The sequence below is a fragment of the Lycorma delicatula genome, chromosome 8 (genome assembly GCF_047948215.1).
Source record: "Lycorma delicatula isolate Av1 chromosome 8, ASM4794821v1, whole genome shotgun sequence".
NCBI lineage: Eukaryota > Metazoa > Arthropoda > Insecta > Hemiptera > Fulgoridae > Lycorma > Lycorma delicatula.
This window is the reverse complement of record NC_134462.1, coordinates 9,279,716-9,301,721: the sequence shown is the minus strand read 5'-3', so window position 1 is coordinate 9,301,721 and position 22,006 is coordinate 9,279,716. Positions and strand designations below refer to the sequence as shown.

The following is a 22,006-nucleotide window of genomic DNA, read 5'->3' as shown; positions in this document are numbered from 1 at the left end:
TATAAGTGGGTTTTACGCTACTGTCTAGTAATTATATTTTTTATTTTTATTTAAATTTGTAATAACATTAAAAATAATTGTAAGTTTTTTCATTCAGTTGAAACTTCTATAACAAATTCTTTGTGCCCTTCTTATTTCTTGGTTATCAATATTTCAGTGACCATACAACAAATGTGTTCACTCTGTACAACATACATTTACAGCTTTGAATATTTAGATACGCTGTTTCATTAAACTACCATAGATCTCTCTAACTACTTATGAAATCATAAATAGCAGATGGTGATGACAAATGCCTTATTCCACAAAGCAACATGTAACAACTTACCTTTGTTTATGGTTTATCAGTTATGTGTATATATTATTAAATCTAAGTCAAATTTACCAGTGCAAATTATCTCAGATCTAATTAGGTGTGCAAGATGTATTATGTCATGTTTTATTGCCTACTTAATTAATAAATATTAATAATTATTCATAATTAATTTATTATGTTCACATGTAACTTAATTTTTTTTTGTCTTCAGTCATTTGACTGGTTTGATGCAGCTCTTCAAGATTCCCTATCTAGTGCCATCGTTTGATTTCGTTATACCAACTACATCCTACATCCTTAACAATTTGTTTTACATATTCCAAACATTGCCTGTCTGTACAATTTTTTTCTTCTACCTGTCCCTCCAATATTAAAGCGACTATTCCAGGATGCTTTAATATGTGACCTATAAGTCTGTCTCTTCTTTTAACTATATTTTTCCAAATGCTTCTTTCTTCATCAATTTGCTGCAGCACCTCTTCATTTGTCACTTTTATCCACCATCTCATTTTTAACATTCTCCTATAGCACCACATTTCAAAAGCTTCTAATCTTTTCTTCTCAGGTACTCTGTTCGTCCAAGTTTCACTTCCATATAAAGCTATGCTCCAAACATATACTTTCAAAAATATTTTCCTGATGTTTAAATTAATTTTTGATGTAAACAAATTATATTTCTGACTGAAGGCTTGTTTAGCCTGTGCTATTCGGCATTTTATATTGTTCCTGCTTCATCCATCTTTAGTAATTCTACTTCCCAAATAACAAAATTCTTCTAATTCTCCGTAATCTTTTCTCTTCCTATTGTTACATTCAGTGGTCCATCTTTGTTATTTCTACTACATTTCATTACGTTTGTTTTGTCATGTTTATTTTCATGCAGTAATTCTTGCGTAGGACTTCATCCATGCTATTCATTGTTCCTTCTAAATCCTTCTTACTCTCAGCTAGAATTACTATATCATCAGCAAATCTTAGCATCTTTATTTTTTCACCTTGTACTGTTAATCCGGATCTAAATTGTTTTTTAACATCATTAACTGCAAGTTGTAGATTTGATTAAAAATTTGAATTAACGATTAAAATTATGTGTATGATTTACTTATGGGTAACAAGCAGGAGCTGAACTTTCTATACTGATTTATTACAGATAGCAGACGTAAATCATAAGGAAACTGTTATGTTGCTGTGGGGTTGTGTACAAAGTAAACATTAATTGTTGGCTGTCCATTAGCATTTACTAATTAAAACATTTTTGTCGAAATATTATTAACCATTTTGTTACCAAACGTTGGAGACAATTTAGAATATTTTCAGCTATAAATATATTGGATACATTGTTGGCTGCACCATATATTACTGTAAATATAAGCTTTAAAAATTAATATAAAACAAAATATAAAATCCCTACTCACATAACCTTAAGTACATTATTCACCACTATCTAAAACAATATTTCCAGAAATGAGTACACTTTCTGTTTGGAAAAACCTGAAAAAAACATTACTTAAAACAGAGCAAGTTATACTTTTCATGTGTACATAATAGCAAGCAAAGGATTGTTTCATCTTGTACATTAGCAAGCCATCTTATAGAACATACATTCCTACTTCACTTGCAGCCCCTAATAAAAATATATCAGAAACAGGTAAAATATAAATGTGGATTCCACATTGAAAAAGACTATCTTACTATCCTAATGGTTATATCACTGAAATCTTGTTACAATGAATGTTTTATCAGTTCTATACAAAATACACTTAAAAAAATGTTAAATTATAAAATGAGAGAATATTTTGTACAAAATGTATAGAGCTGATTCCTTTTAGTGCCAGATTTAATATAGGCATGAGACTAGAAACTGTGGAGTCTATTATAGGGTGAAAAACTTAAAATCAACTTGTCTCAGCTTAACTGGTATTAGTATTTGCAAGCCTCTGCTTGTTCAATGACAGTAGCACTGCCTTTTACTTGTTATAATTGATAGCACTTGTACAAAACTTAATTAAAAATTATTCTACTGTACAAGCTGTGGTAATCGCTAAATTGAATAGACTACTTAGGAACCATGCCAAATATTCAAAGAGCATTTCCAAAAATTTATAAAAAGTTTTTGAAAGATTAACGAGTTGATTAATAGTGAATTAGACCTATTGGTGTATTTTATCAGTAATAGAACATAGTTACATCTGTCTGAACATGTCGGTTAATAAAACCCATGTTGATCCTCAGAAAATCCTTACTAGTTTTATAAGAAATCTCTTCAAAGAAAACTAGAGTTGGTTGGAAAGATTGATATTATGAAACTTCATAATATCAATCTTTCCAACCAACTCTAGTTTTCTTTGAAGAGATTTCTTATAAAACTAGTAAGGATTTTGTTTTATATTAATTTTTTACTTGTATAACATGAGGACACAGTCATTTCTGACATCTTTGTAAGTAAAGTAGTATTTCATTTTTTTTTTAACTGAAAAAAAAAATGTTCATTTGACTGATGATGACTGTGAAAGCTTTCATTAAGAAGGATTAATGTATTGTATATCTTGAAATTCAATGGCCTGCCTTCATATGGCTGTTATGGAAAAACAAATTTCACCAAAGGTTTACCCCTGCATTTTTTTTATGCTACATTTGTTTATGTGATTTTTATGGGTAGGATTTTTGTAGGAGAAAGTGTATGACATGAGTTGTCACAATTTGGTTGAACTAAAGAATTATTTTCAAAGCAAAATCTGTGTCACTGACAGATGTACATCAGCATGATTACTCAAGCCAAAAATGCATTGCTCTACATTCAGTATAGCAGGAAGCTTACTTCTAATGTCTTCAGAAGAAACATGTAAAGTTAATTGAATAAAAAAGTTTAAAGGATTTCTTTTAAATTTTTTACCTAATTAAAGCCTACAATTATACAAGAGTGGCTCTATGGGAATGGTCATTTTGCAGTTGTCTTTGTTAAATCATGTTTAATATTGTAAGTAATTCACATGAATCTGATGTGGTGATCAGGTAAAAGTCAAAATTCATTTTTAATAGGTTTTATTTTAAAAGAATTTGCAATAATCATATAAAGTGATAATGTGTAAAGATGACAAAATATCTGTGATCACTGAACATAGTTCATGATATAATTATAATAATTTCTATTATAATTAGTGGTGTTTTACTACTTCTGCCAGAAAAAATTTATTCATTTTCTTTCTTCTTTCTGTAGCTTTCATTTTCTGGCATGACTTGAGCCAGATTATTTGAAGGTAATCATATCTGAATTTTGTTATTTATTGATGATTATGTTATATAAACAATTTTACAAACACTTTTGCAGAGTAATAGTATCGTATGAGTAATATTTACTGAGTATGGTTGAAATAGGCTTGCATTAGGAGGATTAACCTTTTATTATCTTTGTACAGTAAGTTTTCAGGTCATGAGAAGGCTTGTTACAATTTTTTTTGTATTTATTTCTATTATACATATTTTGTGATCTAAATTACTTTACCATATCTTCTTAATCTTAAGGAAAATTCTGTTTCAGAACATGTATGCCTGATGGAAAAATTAAAAAGTCAGCTTATCTGCCATGATAGTAACATTAAAAACGTTCAGTCTTCTTTAGACAGAGTTACTGAAAAGGTTTTGCCACTTGAAAACAGAATTAAAGAAAAATCCAAATTTAATTTTAAAAGTAATGAAGAAGATGTTAAAAAAATAATGAAAACTGTTTTTGAAAATATTAAGAATAAATTTTCAGAAGATTCAAAAATGTATACCTCTTCTGAAATACATTCTGCTCTGGCAGAGATAATAAAGGTATGAGTGTTATTATTATTTAAACACTTAAGATTATGTAAGTATTCTTTGCATACCGAGATATGTCTGGAGGAAGTACTGGTGGATTGTCATCAGGTTAATTTCATATGTACCATAGAACTTTTGCTTGTAGTTTTTATATGTAACACACTTCAAAATTAAAATCGTTTCGTATGTTTTGAAATACACATTCCTTATCTCAGTAAAAGTAAGGCAGTTATAATTGACTATTACCTTAAATTTGTAGTTGTGAATAAATACTGAGTGTTTTAAAACGCAACCTAAGCAAAATACTTTTTAGAAAATTTAATACAGTAATTTTGGATGAAATGATTGGCAGCATTTATCTATAATCAACTGATATAATTTACTATTTCTTTTTTGTAACAGTTAGTTATTTTTGGTTATCTGTGTTTTTTATTAAGAAGAAATGGTTTTGAACATGGAAGTAAGGAAGAAAGGATTTTTATAGTGAAAAATTATTTAACGAGTAAATATTTTGTTTTATGCCAAGAAGCTTTTCAATTACAGTTCCCGAATAAGAATGTACCAAATAAATCTTCAATTTATTGTTTGCTAAAGAAATATAGAGGGACTGGTTCTGTTTGTAATTAAGAGTCATAGCTAGTTACTTTCGGACTTAACAAAACATTAGGGTAAGCTTTTTAGACTCGCCTAATAAATCATGAAAACTTGCACAACAAAAATCAGTTTGTTCAGGAAAGCATTAAAATGTTAGATAATGTATTTTTTTTACAGATGAGTCTTTGTTTCATTTGAGTGGTTATGTTAATAGTCTAGTGATTGCTACTGGAGCTCTAACAATCTTCACATTAGCCATTCATGACCTCTACACTCACAGAAAATTGGTGTGGTGTGCAATTTTCAGACAAAGAATAATTTGCCCCCTAATCTTTGAAAAACACTCTTAATGCAGACCTATACTAAGAAATTGATGAGAGAGACCTATACCAAGAATTAAATTAGAGAGATTCGTGGTTTCAACATGATTGGGCCACATGTCATACGGCAAAAGCAGCATTGGACCTTTTGAGAAATTTCTTTAGTGAAAGAGTGATAATATAAAAGTTTATATATTCAGAAATAATCCACACACCATCCAAGAACTGAAAGCCTATATAACTCAAGAATTAAATTTGATCTCAATTGTTTTGTACAAATCATTGTAATATTTATAATTAATAATTGCAGTAAATATAGCGCATTATTTTTCTGTAGATTGGGTTGTGTTTTACAACAAATACTGCATACCTACAGATAACATTTTATTGCATAGTTTTGTCATAGTGCTGTAAGATATGTATTTGCTAGTACTTAGTAGTTTTCATATTTCAACTGTGACTGCTATTAGAGTTCATTATCTTAATATTAAGTTTATATCAATATTAATAATAAAGTTTTGCATTTTCAGCTATTTTATTAAATTGAAATTATTTTGTTTAGTGTATGCAATAAAAATTGATTTTATGAATTATTAATATTAAGTTTATGTAATATTTTATTATATAACTAGCAGACCCGACAGGCATTGTCCTGTTCAAACGTTAATCCAAAAATTAGGAAAAATTTCAAATAAACTATAAATTGTTTGGACCATTTTGATGAAAAAATATGTAAAAAAAGATTATTTTTAAAATACCTGACGCCACCACACGTACAGTTATCACAACTCGACCTATGAGATCTTTCAGCGTTCTAACGAGAGCTTTAAGTGAATGCTTGTGAGCCATAGTGCATTCATCCCAGATAATAATTTTGCATTTTCTAAAACTTCAGCCATGCCTGAATGCTTCTTTACGTTAACACATTGTGTCTGGATTTGTGTGAATATTCAATGACAACTTGAGTGTTGAATGTGCAGTCCGCCCACGATCAAGCAAGGTCGCTGCAATGCCTGATGAAGCAATTGCCAACGCAAAAACATTTCTAAAGTTGCCACTATTTCTTGTTTCTCCATCTGCCCGATGTGGTTGTATTGGCAGCATGTATTAATTAGTCGCTCCTCATTGCTCATGAAGTTGATTGCAATTTGGATCGGCATCAGGCATTAAGAACAAAGAACCAATTTGATGATACACTTGGCGCTGAATCTTAAATGTTGATTCAAAATTACGAACATCCTCATTCTGAATGATTTTTGTCATTTGGAGGCAATTGAATTTATGAATTTTACGCAAAAACAATTTCGATTGAGATGTGACTCCAGCCAATAGTGTTTTCAATGGTTCTGGTGGTGAATTCAATGGTGGAAGTGAAACTTTTCCTGATGCGCAGCAAAGATCGGCTGATCCACCTTTGTATTTAAATGCATGACAGTGTTGGCATTCTTTGTCCATATTACCGATGACAATTAGTGCATGTGACAAATAGTCTATTTCCAGCTCATATTCAAATGCAAGGCGGTGAAGTGATGCACGTGTCAGTGCGCGACGTTCTTGCACGTGCTGTCGACCATGTGCTCTGTGTGCATCAGTGACTCATTAACATGCCTCTCTTTGTCTCAGTGCATTAGCTTAAAGACGTTTATTGTGATGCTCTCGACTTTCATTTGTTCATGTGTTTACAACCAGGTTGAATATTCAACCTGGTCTCTTAAATTTACATTCTCCGTCAATTGATCTTCTGCCATTCTATTTAACCGACAGTTATGGACCACTTGTGCATACTGTGTACGTAGTAAAATTAATAATTAGTGTAATTAATAAATTTTCATCCACATTACTGTTAATTTTCACTTAAGATCAGTGTAAAAACGTACCTCCTACATTTTTTTTTATTTCATAATTTTGAAGTTTTATAACCATGTGATTAAAGCACTGTAAAAAAAAGCAACGTAGTTAAAATTTTAGTAAAAAGTTTTATCATTTTCTCATTAAATAATTGTAAATTAAAAACAGTTTTAGAATTTTTTTTATAAAATTAATCAGCTACAAAAATTATAACTTCAATTTTTTAAATATACTTTAAACTATAATTATGGTAATTATTATAAGTAACTTATATTTTAATTTTATAAATGTTGTAATTTATTTTACAAACTTACATTTTTATTTTCAAAGAGCCGTTCAATACTTCATAAGTTGCATAGAATCAAATGAGAACTGACAATCTAAATTGGTAGGTTAAGTTGATTGTTATTGAATGCATGTATATACATCATTAAAATTCATGAAAAATCATGTAAAATACTCACTTCAATACTGCACCTTACAAATTTGCACAATGTATATTTTTTAATTAAACTTTAAAAAGTTATTTCAATAAATTATAATATAATATAATATTCTCAATAAGTGTGCAATTGTAAATGAGATCACAGTGCTGCCTACTGAATCCAATTGTGAACCTTAACCATCCCAAGATCAACAACACATAAATAAATAAATTAATTAAAAAAACATTTTCTATCAGATCAAATTGTGAATCTAAACCATTCTTGAATCAACTTGATCACACACAAATTTCATCAAAATCATTCCAGCCGTTTAGGAGGAGTTCAGTCACATTTACATGGACAGAAGAAATATATATATATAAAGATTTCATGTTTGAATGCTGATTGGGTCTTTTGTGGTTGTTTTAATTTTTTCAATTTTTTCAGCTCAATACTTTGGAATATCTACAAAATAAGACAGTAGATGTTAAAAATAAATCATCTTGTGAATCTCTAACAGATACACAAGAAGAATTAAATGAACAGACTTGTTTGACAGAAATATCAAGTGTAAGATTGGAAACCAATTCAAATGGCACAGCTGTTAATGATGATAAAGTTAATGATAAAGATAATGATGATAAAGTTGATACATGTAAGTCTGATGAAACAATGGCAAACAGTCAAGAAGATTCTGTGTTAAACTGCAAAGACCCTTTAACTTTCTCTGAAAGATCCAGTTGTAATTCTGATGGTAAATTAAAAGATGTGGAGTCTTCTACAAGTAGTGTGAATGATCTTACAGAAAACCAGTTACCAAGTAAGTTTATCATAAAGAGGATTTTTTATTTTAGAATCTGTTTTTTACTGTAATTTTTATTTTATTGAGGAGTAATAAATACGTTATTCATTGATTTAATATTATTTATTTATGGGCTAGTAAAAATGTTAGAATAGAAAGTATCTCTAAAGTATGATGTATGTATGTTAAATGCTGTAATTATATCAGTTGTAGGTGACCTGTCATGATTCCCAGGGATAACAACATCCTTTGTTATAGTTATTATTAAAATATATAAGGAAATAAATACAGTAAACATCAAAAGCTCTGATAATAACAAAATGCATGTTTAAGAAGAATGCAACTTTAAACATTTGATCAAGAATAAAAAACTTGTGCGATTATTTAAAATAACTAACGTAAATAAAATAGATTATAACAATTTTCTATTCTATTAATATGTTAAGCAAAACTTCTAATATTTTAATTGTGAAACTTAATCTAATCAAATCTGAAAGAAAATTTACATCATCCTTTCAATAAAGACAGATGTTTCAAATTCACTTTAATAATAACTTGTGTTTTGTATTTAGAACACATTCCAAGACTTTTAAACCTAGTATTTATCAATATTAAAGTCAATTAAACCAATATTTCAGCATTTATTGTTAATCTAATTTTATTCTACCTGTGTCCCTATAAACACTTGGAATTTTTTCTTTGTAAAAAATTCTGACGTGGACACCACATAACTAACTTGTATGCCTGTACAAATTTACAATCAATGTATTTACAATGTATATGCATATACACATTTTTTACAATCGGAGGTTAATAATTATTAACCTCCGATTAATAATCCGTTAATAATTTATTAATATATTTCAATTTTCCCTCTATGAATCATGAGACCTCTTTTACTAGTTGTTAAGGCCGTAGCTCAGGATGACTTAAACGGCCATATCAATATCACTCAGTCCTGAGTACTGCGCAGCTGAAAGCAATGGAAAACTACAGCTGCTTTTTTTCCAAGAAAATGTAGCTCTCTGCATTTTCATATAGCAATGATGCTATCTTCCTTTGGTAAAATATTTTGGAGATAAACTAGTCCCCCATTCAGATCTGCAGGTGGGGACTTCTAAGGAAGGGGTCACCAGAAAATTAAAAAGTCAGAGCGTGGAATGTTAGAAGTTTAAAAAAGGTGGGTAGGTTAGAAAATTTAATGAGGGAAATGGATAGGATAAATGTAGATGTAGTAGGAATTAGCGAGGTTCGGTGGGAAGAGGAAAACGACTTTTGGTCAGGTGATTTTAGAATAATTAACTCAGCTTCAAATAATGGACAGGCAGGAGTAGGTTTCATAATGAACAAGAAGATAGGAACGAGAGTAGAGTATTTCAAAATGCATAGCGATAGAATCATTGTAATAAGAATAAAATCAAAACCTAAACCGACGATTAACGTCTATATGCCTACAAGCGTCCATGATGATAATGAGGTAGTGTGTATACAAAGAAATTGACGAAGCAATTAAACACATAAAAGGAGATGAATATTTAATAATAGTTGGAGATTGGAATGCAAGGATTGGAAAAGGCAAGAAAGGAAATATAGTATGTGAATACGGGCTGGGCAAAAGGAATGAAAGAGGGAATTTTGCACGAAGTATAATTTAGTAATTGCCAACACCCAGTTTAAAAATCATAATAAAAGAATATACATATGGAAAAAGTCAGGCGATACTGCAAGGTATCAGATAGATTATATCATGGTTAAGCAAAGATTTAGAAATCAATTCGTTGGCTGCAAAACTTACCCTGGAGCAGACATTGATAGTGATCATAATTTAGTGATAATGAAATGTAGATTGGGGTTTAAAAACCTGAAGAAAAGGTGTCAGATGAATCGGTGGAATTTAGAGAAGCTTGATGAAGAGGAGGTAAAGAAGATTTTTGAGGAGGACATCGCAAGAGGTCTGAGTAAAAAAGATAAAGTAGAAAATGTAGAAGAAGAATGGGAGAATGTTAAAAAGGAAATTCTTAAATCAGCAGAAGCAAACTTAGGCGGAACAAAGAGAACTGATAGAAAACCTTGGATATCAGAAGATACATTGCAGCTGATGGATGAACATAGAAAGTGTAACAATGCTAATGGTGAAGAAAGTAAAAGGAACTGTTGACAATTAAGAAACAGAATAAACAGGAAGTGCAAACTAGCAAAAAAAGAGTGGATTAAAGAAAAGTGTTCAGAAGTGGAAAGAGAAATGAACATTGGTAAAATCGATGGAGCATATAGGAAAGTTAAGGAAAGTTTTGTGGTACATAAATTAAAATGTAATAATGTATTAAACAAAGATGGTACACCGATTTATAATATGAAAGGCAAAGTTGATAGGTGAGTGGAATATATTGAAGAGTGATATGGAGGAAATGAATTAGAAAATGGGTATAGACAAGAAGAGGAAGTAAGGGGAGAAACAATACTGAGATCTGAATTTAAGAGAGCATTAAAAGATTTGAATGGCAGAAAGACTCCTGGAATAGACGGAATACCTGTAGAATTACTGCGCAGTACAGGTGAGGAAGCGATTGATAGATTATACAAACTGGTGTATGAAAAAGGGGAAGCTCCGTCAGACTTCAAAAAGAGTGTTATAGTCATGTTACCAAAGAAAGCAGGAGCAGATAAATATGAAGAATACAGAACAATTAGCTTAAATAGCCATGCATCAAAAATCTAGAATTCTGTATAGAAGAATTAAGAGGAGAGTGAAAGAAGAGTAAGAAGACCAATTTGGTTTTAGAAAAAGGATAGGTACAAGGGAAGCAATTTAGGCCTCAGATTAATAGTAGAAGGAAGATTAAAGAAAAACAAATCAACATACTTGGCATTTATAGACCTAGAAAAGTCATTTGATAATGTAGACTAGAATAAAATGTTCAGCATTTAAAAAAAATTAGGGTTGAAATACAGAGATAGAAGAATGATTGCTAACATTTACAGGAACCAAACAGCAACAGTAATAATTGAAGAACATAAGAAAGAAGCTGTAATAAGAAAAGGAGTCTGACAAGGATGTTCCCTATCCCCGTTACTTTTTAATCTTTACATAGAACTAGCTCACTCAAAAATTCAACTCAAAAATTAATTTAAATGTCAGGAAAAGATTTTTGAAAGTGTATGTTTGGAGTGTCGCTTTATATGGAAGTGAAACTGGGACAGTCGGAGTATCTGAGAAGAAAAGATTAGATTAGCTTTTGAAATGTGGTGCTATAGGAGAATGTTAAAAATCAGATGGGTGGATAAAGTGACAAATGAAGAGGTATTGCGGCAAATAGATGAAGAAAGAAGCATTTGGAAAAATATAGTTAAAAGAAGAGACAGACTTATAGGCCACATACTAAGGCATCTTGGAATAGTCGCTTTAATATTGGAAGGACAGGTAGAAGGGAAAAATTGTGTAGGCAGGCCACGTTTGGAGTATGTAAAACAAATTGTTGGGAATGTAGGATGTAGAGGGTGTACTGAAATGAAACGACTAGCACTAGATAGGGAATCTTGGAGAGCTGCATCAAACCAGTCAAATGACTGAAGACAAAAAAAAAAAGACAAAAAAATAGAACTAGCAGTTAATGATGTTAAAGAACAATTTAGATCCAGATTAACAGTAGAAGGTGAAAAGATAAAGATGCTATGATTTGCTGATGATATAGTAATTCTAGATGAGAGTAAAATGGATTTTAGAAGAAACAATGAACAGCATGGATGAAGTTCTACGCAAGAACTACCGCATGAAAATAAACAAGAACAAAACGAAAGTAATGAAATGTAGTAGAAATAATGAAGATGGACAACTGAATGTGAAAATAGGAAGAGGAAAGATTATGGAGGTAGAAGAATTTTGTTATTTGGGAAGTAGAATTACTAATGAAATGGGAGTGATATAAAATGCCAAATAGCACAAGCGAAACGAGCTTTCAGTCAGAAATATAATTTGTTTACATCAAAATTTAATTTAAATGTCAGGAAAAGATTTATGAAAATATTTGTTTGGAGTGTCGCTTTATATGGAAGTGAAACTTGGACGATCAGAGTACCTGTGAAGAAAAGATTAGAAGCTTTTGAAATGTGGTGCTATAGGAGAATGTTAAAAATCAGATGGGTAGATAAAGTGGCAAATGAAGAGGTGTTGCGGCAAATTGAAGAAAGAGGCATTTGAAAATATTATAGTTAAAAGAAGAGACATAGTTATAAGCCACATATTAAGGCATCCTGGAATAGTCGCTTTAATATTAGAGGGTCACGTAGAAGGAAAAAATTGAGCAGGCAGGCAACGTTTGGAATATGTAAAACAAATTGTTAGGAATGTAGGATGTAGGAGGCATACCGAAATGAAACGAATAGTACTAAATAGGGAATCTTGGAGAGCTGCATCAAACCAGTTTAATGACTGAAGACAAAAAAAAAATTTTAATTAAAAAAAATTAGTTAAAAAAGTTAAAAACAATGTTTACAATCAGAGGTTAATAATTATTAATAAACCAATATATTTAAATAAAAAAAAAGGAAATGAAGTCTGGTTTGAGCCGATGTGCCTCCCCCTTGTATGATCCCAATATTTCATTAATTAAAATTTTATTTTTCTATAACTCTGGAACTAATAAAAATAACTACTGCGTATGATATATTGTTGAAAAGCTCTCAATGAATGCTGATTACTGCAGTTATAAAAACGTTCAAAATTCAAATTTTTTCTGATTTTGGGTTTTTTCTACACTTTTGGTTCAGCTAATTGCAATCAAAAGGGATGGTGCACTAGATGTTACAACAGTCCTAATTCCAAAATTTTAACTTTCTACGGGTAATCATTTTTGAGTTAAATTAGATGCATATGTATGTATAGACATCATGCTGAAACTACTCAAAATGGATTCAAGTAGTAAAATGAATTCATAGGTAAACTGGATATTCTCGTTGAAGTCTGAAACTAAAATTTTTGTGATCACAATACTTCCTTTACTTTACCAGAAAGTAAAAAGAGAATGTGTTAGTCTGATGAAACAAAATCTGTTTACCTAACAAACTTGAAATTTGGTTATCTGGAGTGGTGGCTCGCAGCTACAATTAGTGGTGCTGCTCGTGAAAAGTTTTTCTGGGGCTTTTCAAGGAAATGGTTCATGTTTTTTGTAGAATATAAGAACCAAAAATAAAAATGAATCAAAAAGAATAGCTGGAAGCAGGATAATAGTCTAATTCTATGCTTTATCAAAATTCAAGAATATGGTACACGGTTTTTACTACTGCTTCTTGAAAAGTTGTCTGCTTATGGTACATACAAACATGCGTTATGGTTTTTTCAGTCATATTTTACAAAAAGAAAGCAAATTGTATATATTAATGGAAATTAATCTGAAGCTGTGGAGGTCATGCATTGTGTCTTGTAAGGCTTAATTTTGGTCCCCTTCCTGATTTTGATCATAATTAATAATCAGCCTGTGTCTCAATCCCTTTCCAGTTTTATACGCTGATGATACTTTTGTCATTGTTGTTCATCATTGTTTAAGTGAACTTGGGATAATGCAGGCACAGATGCTATTAAGGGTTAAGAAATGGTTTTCCTCCAATGGGTTTGGTTAAATGAAAACAAAACCCAAATAATGATGTTTGGTTTGAGAGAAATTTAGGAACGTGAAGTAAGCTTCTTTGAAAAGATTTAAACTAAAGTTATTGGACTGGCTTGTTATGACCCTTTTAATCTTTTAATGAGTGCCTTGGTGAGGATTTGATATTGACTTAAGTTGATGTGGTTTTTTGGTTTGTTATTGCTTCTTTTTGTATGATGACTATTTCTTTTTTCTTACTGAGTGATTGATGAATGAATAAATTATTATTAATAAAATTATTTACATAGATGTATTTTGCAAATTTCTTTTACATAAGAAATTTTTCTTCTGGACTGTGCTGTCATCTGTTTGAGTTCCTTAATTTGTCTTTCATTTGAAATTTTTATGTTGTAACAGAATTTTTTATTTATTATGTTCTCTGCCTAAATATTAAATGTACGATTGTATTACCTTTGTTTAATTTTTGTGTACTTTCAATTAAGGCACATATATTATTTAAATATTGTACTACTTCTAATTACTTTGAAGTAAAATTATGTAAACCTGACTGGTTTTATTGATATATTAACATTAACATGTAATATATTCACTAGTTAAATTCTGCCGAACATTCTATCTTTAGAATAAATCCATGTCAGTGGCACTAAATTTCATAATTTAGTGCCACTTCATAATTAAGTTCTGATAAATCTAGTGTTCAATTCATTAAAAAATTAAGAAACCAATCCAGAATGCTCTGCCCATTGTGATGCTACCAATATAAATTATTTTGTATTAACAGTATACAAAATAAATTACTTAATGAGCTTGTCTTCTGAATTTTTTTTATTATGAAATTATTATAGCACATAAAAATCTCAAATCTGATCTGGATTTAACCTAGAGACTTATAATGAAAAACAGTACCACTCTGCTACAGAGTTCATCTTTTACCATGAAGGACTGAAGGATCACTTTATCTTGCGTAAAGGTTTAATTTGGCCATGATTATTTGAAGATTTTTTGAGTTGGAAAAACCACTTCATATAAAATGTTAGGGAAACTGAAAAAATTAGATATGAGAATAATGGAGAAAAAGGATCCTTCAGTAAGGTAACTGGGTCCTAATGGTTTTTCTATGCTTACGATTTTTCAGGAGTAATATCCTGAATAATTAAAGGGCTTTGACTTAAGATAAAATGCCAATGGTCCAAAGCTGTATTTAATTGGTTCTCATTTCAATTGCATTTTTCCAAGTTAAACAATGTTAACTTCCATTCTGTTTGATTATAGTGGTTAATGGTCTTATCATTTAATGGTATTTAAAGAAAATAATATGTGGGAAAAAGCAGATAACTTATGAACATCATCATTGTTTCCATCATATTTAGCATAAATTTAGGTACAACCCAACCTAAATATATTCAGAGAATCAATCCTTGTTATTTTAAAGTTTTATTTTACAGCTTACTAATGAACATCTTTACATATGTGTACTACGTCAAGACTTAGTAAGTACTCAACAGCATTAATAGAGCTAGGCATGGCACTCCAGTGTGTTGAGTGCTATTAGAATTAGGTGGTGTATTGATACTTACTTATTATGTTTTATTTCAGTTTTATGTCATTATTTTAGGTGGCATTTGAAGGATTCATTGTAAATTTCATTAATGATTTACTTATAAAAATATATATTATGAAATTATAATAATCTCTATTTTGTAAATTTTTTGACTTGTTTTTATTCTTAGAAAATATTGAGTGTAAATTAAGCAAAGACTCTGTTGATGTTGAATTAGAAAGTCAGATGTATGAAATAAAAGAAGAAACAAAAAGAGATTCAGAAAAGTGCAAAGAAGTTCTTGAAGATTCAGAAAAGTTCAAAGAAGTTCTTGAAGATTCAGAAAAGTGCAGTGAAAGTATAGACCAATCTCCTCGTGGCAGTGTAGTTAATGATAACATTGATGAGGTAATTCTGAGTTTATATTTATTAGTTATAATTGGTTTAGAAAGAGGTCTGTTCATTGTATGTAAGTTTATATCACTTTCTTTTCAACTGCAACATTTATTAGAAATTATATTAATTTTATTACTAAACAGAAATTAGACAATACAGAATACATAACATTAATTAATAATTGATAAATATAAAATACAAAATAATATAATTAAATCCTAATTTGGATTATCTTGAGCAAGTAAGAGAAAGAAACATGTTTGGAAGAATACAGACTTCAATAATCTTCCTAATAAATTCTATAATAGACAATTGATTTACTTTGAAACTTCATTTATGTGTGCAAGTGCTCAAAATACATCCATGTTTAGAATCTAAGCAGAATTACACTCTTCTTACTCAAACCAGTTCATTGCAGTGAGCCCTTCTTGTGTGATTGTCCCAAATCCATGTTACCTTCCTCTTTGTGAGCAAATACGAGGGCTATTCAGAAAGTAAGGAACGTTTTGGAATTTAAAAGAAACCAAGTACAAGAAAAACTTTTTATTATATACATGTGAAAGAGGGACTAAAATACTACTTTTCAACATAATCACCATACAAATTCAGGCACTTATCATAGCGGTGGACAAGCTTTGAAATTCCTGTGTCATAGAATTCTGCCACCTGTGATCTCAACCACTCAGTGACGCACCCATCTTGCACAAAATTTGTGGTAGCCTAGCTTCTGTGAAACAATTTCAAACAATAAAGTCCGTGAAACTTGTGGGAAACATAGAGAAAACTCAGTTATTGTGAAATGGTGGTTTTCACGAATCTTTTCGTCAACTTTGGAAACCAGATCGTCAGTCACAATGCTTGGACGTCCACTTTTCTCTTTATCGTGAATGTTTGTTCGGCCATTTTTAAACTGAATGCACCACTTCCTGACAGAACTTTCACTCATTATGTTCCCGTACAATTCACACAGTTCCCGATGAATTTCTATTAGTTTTAAGTTTTTTGCCAACAAAAAACGATCACAGACCGCACCTCACAACTGGCGGTATTTTCGATTGCAGCACACATTTCAAATTTGTATATAAAAAAAATGGGCAGTGCGGAGATGTTCCCATTGTCACGGCTAGACGCTGACTGAGGTGCCGAGCACGAGCACACCAATATATACGCGATTGGCGTGCGCCTGGCAGCGTCAGGTGGAAATGTTCCTTACTTTCTGAATAGCCCTCGTATTCATCTCTCACATTGATAATAATAATCAGTTAAACAAGAGCCAAAATATAAACTCTTATAAACATTACTACCATCATTTATTTGAAATGTATGGATTACTATAAGATATGTATTTAGAAATTGAAATAAACATTTATATTTTATGTGAATGTATTTGCTTGATACTTTACAATTTTTGTTCCAGAATTGGCGTTCACAGCCACCTCCATTATCATTTGATGAAGAAGATAAAAATACTGATGACGATTGGTTAAAAATGTAATAATACACATATCATGAAACTGTTTATTATTCTTATTTATTCAGTTCTCATTGTTGTTACTGTTTCATTGTAAATTCAATCTATTTCTAATTTAGTTGATAATGATCTAATTATAAATTATTATTATTATTGATATTGCTTAATTTCTGACTTTTTAACCAGTTTTGTGTTTTGTAATTTATGTAACATTTTACTATTTATTCATTATAATTTCATATATGCTCTGCAAATCTTTTGATGGTAAACTATTTTAAACCAGCATTCCTGCTTTTGTGTTAGTTTTTTAAAAAAATGTAATAAAAAATAATTTTATATTAGTGTTGATTTCTCAGTTCTGAACTCTGAAAATACTACAAAAATTCATAGGAGCGCTGCATGGGTGCTCTTTAAATTAAAGAAAAATGGTGTGCTTTAAAAACAGAATTTCTATTCGAAGTTGGTCTATGTAGATCAAGTTGCAATAAATAGTAAATTAAACATTATCTCTGTTATAATGTTCTACTTTTTTTTTTGTCTTCAGTCATTTGACTGGTTTGATGCAGCTCTCCAAGATTCCCTATCTAGTGCTAGTCGTTTCATTTCAGTATACCTCCTACATCCTACATTCCCTAACAATTTGTTTTACATATTCCAAACATGGCCTGCCTACACAATTTTTTCCTTCTACCTGTCCTTCCAATATTAAAGCGACTATTCCAGGATGCCTTAGTATGTGGCCTATAAGTCTGTCTCTTCTTTTAACTATATTTTTCCAAATGCTTCTTTCTTCATCTATTTGCCGCAATACCTCTTCATTTGTCACTTTATCCACCCATCTGATTTTTAACATTCTCCTATAGCACCACCTTTCAAAAGCTTCTAATCTTATCTTCTATATTTCTACATTTAAAAATGTAAAATAAATTACATTAATATTTTATTATCATCTGTTTTGTTTAAACTTATATATAGTTCCATAAGACACCATGGATGGCTGTTATAAAAGATAGCATTTTCAATGCCAGATATATTCTTTAAGAATCCATCCTTATCTCTCTCTCTTTTTTTGTGATTGTAATACAAATTTAGTTATAGGAGTGGAAGTTAGAGAATAAATTTCTTGATTCCAGTACTCTTTTAATAATTTATCTATTTTTCTGAAATATTTTGAAAAACACACTACTTTCTAACATAGTTACTTTGTTGTTGATGAAGTTCATATTTATCTCTATAAAAGATGGGAAATTGTTGGTACACCATTTTCATACTTTATGCTTTCCCATATGATGGTTTTATTCCAATGTTTGGGATTGTTTCAGTACATGCATCCATGATTCATCCCCCAGTAATTATTTGCTCAGAGAATTTATTCATTTTTAAAACCAGATATGGTGAGTTAGGGACAAACATTTTTCATATGTCTCTGTCAATTGCTGAGGAACCCAAATGCTCTATACTTTATTACATCATAAATGGTTGTGAACAGCATTCTAAATTGTGCCATGATAGATTGAGTTTAACCTACAGATGTTTGAGTTTTACATAACCATTATCATACAGATCTTTGATTACTGGTACAGGACATCCTCACTTCTGTTCAACCACCATACTTATGCGACCGTTATAAAATCACATTAACAATGTACTCACATGGTGGCACACTCATCTCACATTATGTTCATAAACTGATACAAGTACCTGCTGATTTCAGTTGTTGTTTCTTTTACCCCCTTCCCCCCTAATAAAAGCAGATAACAGACCACAATCCTTTTTATATACAGACAGGTAGAATAGTCACCATTGGTTGACCTACCTACAATATAAAAAAAAGTGCTGGGAGTTTAACAGTCTCTCTGAGAAATGGACAAAATTTGTAATAAGTGTTATCTAAGAATCAGCTTGCTGTAATATTACAGCAGCAACAATTGAACATTTTTTGACTTCTCTTTCACAGATTTTTTATGTAATTTTATTAGAAAAATTGTTAAAATAAACGTTTTTGTCTGTTAGCCATAATCACAAGTTGTCTTATTACAAGTTTGTTTTTGCATACACATATAAGAATTGATATACTTATGAAGATTGTTTACTCATGATAAGCAGCTAATATGACAGCTGTAGTATGTTCATTCAGGTATAATTATAATCAGATTTAAATGCTTACATTACTGGTATGCTTTGGTCAGGATATATTTTAATAACAATATCTCAGTACTGGTAGGCCTAAATCCATTTGAAATTTATTTTCAAGCTGTGATTGAGATAAAAACAGTTTGTTTAATATCAAAATTAAAAAATATATGTTTCAAATCTTGATAAAGTATTTACAGTTAAAAGAAGTAATATAATAGTATTTAATTCTTATTAGTTATACAAACAGCTTCAACATTATGTTGTAAAAATTTTTCTCACAGTATTATATACTTTAGAGAAAAAAACTGATACCCCATTTTTGTCATGATCCCCTTTTCCTTTTTATCCTGTATTCTATATTTGCTGGGAAAGTAAAATGTATTCATTTTTAATTTTTAATGCGAGTGTAATAATCTTTTTCATATAACCCTTTTTTTATTTCCTGACACTTTTTCTTAGAAAAAATATTCTGTTCATAGAATTGCATATATTTTATTTATGTCATTGTCATTACTTATTACCATTCTCATTAGCCTTTTGTTTGTTATTTATTTAGATTATATAAAATGATTAATGACAAATTTAAACGTGTAAACCTTTTTTAATAAAGTCAAAATATTTTCAATTTGATATATTGACATTTTAATTACATTTTATTTTTGTTATTTAGTTTGTCATTAATGTTGATCATTTTGTATAATTTTCATCACTGACTGAAGGATAGATCTCTATTCATGTGTTTATAATTTATGTCATATATATATATTTTTTTTTTTTAAACAGAGTTACCTTTTTATTTTGTCTTGCATGTTTAAGTTTGGAATATATAAAAAAAAAAATATAAAATATTTGTTCTTTTATATTTTTGTCGAAAGTGTCATTAATGGCATTACTTTTTATATATGTGAAGTGAAGTTGACTCATTATATTTATACTATATTATATAATAAATCATATTTTTGAAATTACTTAGTAAAATAATATAAAGTATTTTTTTTTTTAAGTAAACTGATCACAAAAAAGTAATTTTTTTAAACAATGAAAATTAAGTAATTCATTTGTTTTCTTACCGTATTGTTAATTTTTTCATTAATAAATATTTGTAATATTGTATTTGCATAATAAAATAAAGTATATTTAAAATTTTTCTAGTCTACTAATTTTTAAAAGTGGTTTACCTACAGGAGACTATTTTAGTCAAATAAATGCCTGCAGTTTTCTTAAATAGGTTTCTAAAAGTTCTTACTTTATATTCAGTCAAAAGTGTTGTAGTTTTAGAAAATGCTTTGTATCATTCTGTTAAGAAAACAAATTCCTTGTCTAAATTTATAACAAAATCACAAATGACAAGTATCTTACTAGTAGTAAATGTTTCACATTGTAGTGATATGAAAAAATTTGGATTATTTCAGCTGATAACAAAATTCATTCCTGACAGAAAAATATAGGAAGATCACTTGGTCCTACTATATTAAAACTTTTAATTGGGAACTGAATGTGATTGAATTAGCTAGGCAGAATTGAAGAAAATTGTCAGGGGTACTAATATTCATTCCGATTATTCCATAATTAATCTAAAAAAACAATCAGAAAAAGCTGCTGTAACTGCCGATGACTGAAAGGCTTCTTTTGATCATGTAAAGAAAATTGCAAATAAGTTAATGGTCTTACTTCAAGCACTAATGTAACAGCGATAATGATTCTAAATAAGAGTACAAACCAAGCAAATGAAGGAGATGATTTGCTGTGTTGTGTCTAATTATATACTTTTTATAAAACTACAAAACATACTGCTCAGACTAAAAACATAAAAATATACTTTACAAAGGGTTTTATTATGTACAGTAAAGACTGCTATTAAAATAATAGTTTTCAGCTTAATGAACAAAAATATAATAATTTAAAAATTACATTCAAGTAGTGGACACAATAAGCTTACTTACACAAATACAGCAATATTTACTGTAATAATAGTAAGAGTTAATAAATATTACTTCTTTACATTAACTTTAATACTATTGAATAAAAGTATAGTATTGTACCCACATTGTGCAGTAATGTATCGAATCGACTGTGCTATTTAATAGGGAAATATTATTAGGTTGTATAGAACAAATACAACAGTGGTGCACCAGCCTTGCAAACTCACCCTCTGTCAATAGTAAGTTGTATTTTCCTTTTTTCATTAGCAAATCTGATAATTTGAATTTATCATTATATAATTTTACTTGTATAGGTGAGTTTGACTAACTATCATTAATTGACAACATACTGATGAAGAACTGTATTGGCGAGGATGTATTTACTGATGAGGAGTGAGCAGCAGTTAGATACTATGTTAGGGAGTTTGGTACTGCATTGTATTTTAAATAATTTAGGCAAATTGGAATAAGAACAATGTTCAGTTGTAGTTTTGGTAGTCTCAGCATGCATGTATATTAAGTAAAAGTGTTAACATTGAAAGAACAGTGGAAGATCACTTTCCTGTCATCACTAATTATATCATTGCTATATCATCATCATATTATATCAAGACATAACAGATATTATCTGGTGCATAGTGTCTCAAGAGCTGCTAGAGTGTAATATTCATGGCCTTTATGAGGTGATGGGCAGAATCAGTCTACCATCAGTGAATAATGAAAGGCATTCATTGGGTAGATTTTTATGAGTTTATAAAAGAAGAAAACAAAATAGAATTTCTCATATAGAGAACAAGTATTGATTTTAAAAAAAATGTATATTTAGTTATCG

The 22,006-nt window shown here is 29.9% G+C and overlaps 1 protein-coding gene across 3 annotated transcripts in view; it reads left to right on the top strand.

The window, feature by feature from the left end:
* Positions 1-20,399, top strand: part of LOC142329427 (FK506-binding protein 15-like) — a 67,393-nt gene extending 46,994 nt beyond the window's left edge. For 2 of the 3 annotated variants that reach the window (XM_075374047.1, XM_075374046.1), the window contains exons 14-17: positions 3,855-4,129; positions 7,752-8,124; positions 15,440-15,657; positions 17,063-20,399. In XM_075374047.1, the coding sequence (XP_075230162.1) occupies positions 3,855-4,129; positions 7,752-8,124; positions 15,440-15,657; positions 17,063-17,140 (944 nt within the window). In that variant the 3' untranslated portion in view covers positions 17,141-20,399. The remainder of the gene's footprint in view (positions 1-3,854; positions 4,130-7,751; positions 8,125-15,439; positions 15,658-17,062) is intronic. The other variant, XM_075374048.1, reaches the window with a different exon arrangement.
* The last annotated feature ends 1,607 nt before the right edge of the window (positions 20,400-22,006 follow it).